The sequence below is a fragment of the Vollenhovia emeryi genome, unplaced genomic scaffold (genome assembly GCF_000949405.1).
Source record: "Vollenhovia emeryi isolate VEMERY1.0 unplaced genomic scaffold, V.emery_V1.0 DF940519.1, whole genome shotgun sequence".
NCBI classification, from domain to species: domain Eukaryota; kingdom Metazoa; phylum Arthropoda; class Insecta; order Hymenoptera; family Formicidae; genus Vollenhovia; species Vollenhovia emeryi.
Genome location: NW_011965847.1, coordinates 1 through 4,298, shown reverse-complemented (window position 1 = coordinate 4,298; position 4,298 = coordinate 1). Strand labels below are relative to the sequence as shown.

Sequence of the window (4,298 nt, the reverse complement as noted above, 5' to 3'; positions counted from 1 at the left end):
TTGTGTAAAAGTATGTTAATTACCCAATTTTCAACATCTTCTTCATCTAATATTAACACTTTGTAAGGATGTACAGGGGTTTCCACAGCCTCTGAAGGAACGATACAGCCTTTTAGCCAACACTAATGCTTTATTCTTCGTCAGGATACGAGGGGGCACGTCCTCCTCTTACATAAGTACATCCTTAACTGACTCGCTCGCCTTCACTCTGTGCCGATCTCGAAAAGACTGTGTTGTCGTCTTATGACGCTATCGAACCTTTGCTCTCGCTCCCCCCTTTCCTCGTCACGCCCATTGGTCGGTCGATCTCTCACGATTCCGCCGATCGGTGATTGGGGGCTCGGTGGAAGTTCACGTATATTTAATTTGATTTGTATATACAATATATGTACTGAAATTGAATTGAATTTCCTTCGTATCGTTCCAAATCCTTTTCCGTTAATTAGTTTAAGTTACTTTCGCGTTTATTAAGGTATTTTAATGAGAAATATAGTGAATTTACTGATTTCAGATGTATAAGGTGGCGAATAAGTATGCATTTTAATTTCTTTCTATAAACTTGTGTACACATACATGTATACACATACATATATATATATTACAATGACCTATGGAATATTCTGAAAATGTTGATACGAGTCTGTCTTGTGTTATCCGAGTAGTTGGACAGGTTCTACGGATGGATTTCGAAATGAAACGCTTTCTTTTTCATAATACGTGCATATTTTATTATTAATATAACTGTAATATAAAAAAAAATATATATATAAAAAACTAAATATATGAATAGAAAAAAAATGACTTAGGTACTGCATCAATATAAAATGAAAATAAAAAATAATGACTTACGTACTACATATAAAATAAAAATAATAATGACTTACGTACTATATATAAAATAAAAAAATAAAGACTTACATACTACATCGATAACAAAAAAAAATGACTTACTATGCACGTTTACGTAAATATAAAACCTTAACACTAAGACAAGCATTTTTTTATGTAGGTCGCTCGCGTTGATTTTCTTTGGCCAGCCTGTAGGATATTATTATTTTCTCCAGTTCAAATCGCTGCAGATTCAACTGCAACAGCTGCCGTTTCGCCTCATAATATCCGGCTTCATCAACGACGGCGCCCTGCGACATAAGAGGACACAAAACGTTTCATTAATAATAAGTATGAATATGTAGTCTTATTAATTGTATGTGATATGATATGATGTATGTATGTATGAGTACTATATGTCATGTATGAAAAAGATTCTTGGTGGGAATATCTTACCTGTGTCGATCGAGACGACGATGCGGTGGCAGTGGCAGTGGTGGTGGCAGTGGTGGTGGCGGTGGCAGTGGCAGTGGTGGTGGCAGTGGTGGTGGCAGTGGTGGTGGCGGTGGCAATGGCAGTGGTGGTGGCGGTGGCAGTGGCAGTGGTGGTGGCAGTGGTGGTGGCGGTGGCAGTGGCAGTAGTGGTGGCAGTGGTGGTGGCGGTGGCTAAACATAGACGTAAATAACATGAATTATACCCAAAGAAATGTAAAAAAGAAATTACAGCTCATTGATAGTTATGAATTTGTGTATTTTCGCATTATAAGTACTATTATCTTATTTAAGCCACAAATACGTTAGACGAACACAATTGCGTACATACACTGAGAAAAATGACCGATTAAATATAATCGGATAATCCAATTACATAATAATAAACGGATATATCCAATTAAATTGTATATCCGATGAAAAATATGATCGGTTTTCCAAACAAATTTCATCGGTAACTGCATTTCATCGGATAAATTTCATCGGATGTATCCATAATTTAATCGGAACACGTAATCGGAAAAATTAACCATCGGAAACGCTATTTAATTGGTTTGTCCGATGGAAATTTTTCTCAGTATAAAAGTAAAAATTCGAGAATAGTCTTGAGGCAACTATTAAGGCGATTACTCAGGAGCCTTAAAAATAAATTCTTAACTAACAAATTTATTGATTATCATTATTTTTTACACGTCCACCCCAATCTTTAGCGTTTCCGAAAGCAGCAGACAATGAAACATGGAAGGCTTGTTCATTTATAGGTTTTCCGTTTGAATCGCAATGACAATTCATAATGACTTCTACAAAAGTACAAAGTAGTTTGTAAATTGTATAAACAAAAAATATTCTTTTAACACACAATAACTTATTACTTACTTTTAATAGGGAAATATGCTTTTTGATCTTTAAAAATATTCCCTTTATTAGTACTTTTTTTATTGCAGTAAACTGTGTTGCGAGTTCTCGAGTCATAATTTTTTTTAATATGTTAGTTATGCTCTTTGTTGGATTATTAGATATTTTATCTAAGCATAACTCAATTGTAGTAATCTTAAAAAATTAGTTAGTTTAAACATAAGGAAAAGAAAGTGTCAGTTTCATATAACTTACAAAAGAATCATTTATGGTTTTATCCATCTCGATCAAAATTTGAAAATGACCCCATGCGTCAAAGTCATTGAAGCGGATATCCAATTTATGTTGCTTCAAAGCTGCTTCCAATTTACCAATTTCGTATCCAAATAGTTTCTGTTTTATTAAATGTATTGCGACGATTATTCTCTTCTTTTCTCTTTTCCGCCCTCCCGTTATACGCGGACGGGCGGGTGTTGCCGTCCCGCTCTCGCTATCGCGCGCGGGTCTTAGGCGAAGGCGCGCCGACGACGGGGAGTGTGGTCGCCGGGCGCGAGAAGCGCGGGATGCGGACGGATCGAGTCGTCGGCAAAAACCAAGGGGGAAAGGATAACGCGCCGGAAAGGAGCGGGATCTCAGTAGCTCCGCGCGTACCGTGCCGCGAGCCGAAAACTCCACGCGAAAAACGAAGATTGGGCGCCAGACGCGGTCTTTCACGCGTCACGTCGCGAAATTCGCGAAATCGCACGAACGAGATGGAGCGGCCCTCGTCACGGGCAGGCTAGCTCGCCTAACGGTAGAGGGGCGGGGCGGTGGTTGACACTAAAAGATTCCAGAGGCTACGGGACTTAAGAAATTCACACGACGGACGAGACACACGAAGAGAGAGAGACGTACACGAAAAGAAACTCAGAAAAATAATATGAATAAAATCGGGTTTAATGTAATGCGGCGTTAACAAGCCGATTGAGTGGCCGTTATAACGGGCGGCGTCGCCAACGAAAATCTTACAAGCCCCGAGATCGGGGGGAACTGTAAGCTCTGGGGTATGAATTTACCTTGAGCCCGGTACCTGGGTGTGAACTGCCCGGGATTCTTGGTCACACGTGGCCGAAATAAAATATAGATCACTGGTGTTAAATGCAATACTTTTATTGTGGGTACAATTTAACGACTGGCACTTAATCGCACCTCGTCCGCGGAATACTCGCACTTGTATAACAATATCTCTATAATTCACTGTGACTCTCACGCTACGATTACAACTTGTTCGCACCGCTTCTCGAAAGAGAGTGCTCGCTTTTCTATCCGACGGCGCGCGTGCCGTTAGGAAATTCGGTGATCACGCGTCTAGCGCGTGTTACCGCGCCTTGGCAGCGAACGTTTCGCGCCTTTCCGTGAGCTTTACAGGGCCGTCCTGTATCAGGGCCGGCTCATCGTCTCGCGCCTTACAGCTCGGCCGTCCTGATATACAGCTTCGTCTCGAAGTTGCTGGCTTCTTCCCTTTTCAGGTAAGTATATATTTTTTTTTCCGCAACTTAACCTAACTTAATATTAACGCTTTATTTAACCTTTTTTAACATTGTATTCGCGACTTAACCTACTTAATATTAACGCTTTATTTAATCTTTTTTAACATTGTATTCGCGACTTAACCTAACTTGATATTAACGCTTTATTTAATCTTTTTTAACATTGTATTCGCAGCTTAACCTAACTTAATATTAACGCTTCGTTTAGGTCGTCGGTTTCGGTACCGGCTTCACCCACGGTTTGATCCGGTCCGGTGACATTATGGTGTTTAGTGGCCGGGGACCGTGGTTAAAGCCTGGTATGTCCTGCACGACGTATCTATGATTCGGGAGGACTTTCGCTATTTGGTAAGGCCCTTTATAGCTCGGTTTGAGCTTTGCGTTTTCTCCCGGCTTGATCCTGTCGTTTCTTACTCTGACGTAATCGCCCTCGTTGTATTCCGTAGGGCGTTTACTTTTCTTATCCTTGTATTTTTTATTATACTGTCTTATTAGTTCATTAGCCCTACATTTTTCTACCCACTTCCCTCCACCAAATGTAGATAGAAAAATGTATGCGTGAAGACAGTGTGTTCCGCCCCCCCTTCGGGGGGGG

The 4,298-nt window shown here is 40.4% G+C and overlaps 1 protein-coding gene across 1 annotated transcript; it reads right to left on the bottom strand.

Moving 5' to 3' along the window:
- Positions 1-1,081: 1,081 nt before the first annotated feature.
- LOC105555948 (homeobox protein ESX1-like) lies at positions 1,082-4,168 on the bottom strand (the record flags this gene model as incomplete). Its single annotated transcript, XM_012002999.1, has 4 exons — positions 1,082-1,139; positions 1,285-1,493; positions 2,430-2,567; positions 3,929-4,168. Coding segments are annotated over 4 exons (645 nt in total), but the record flags the coding sequence as incomplete, so codon positions are not given.
- Between the last annotated feature and the right edge of the window lie 130 nt (positions 4,169-4,298).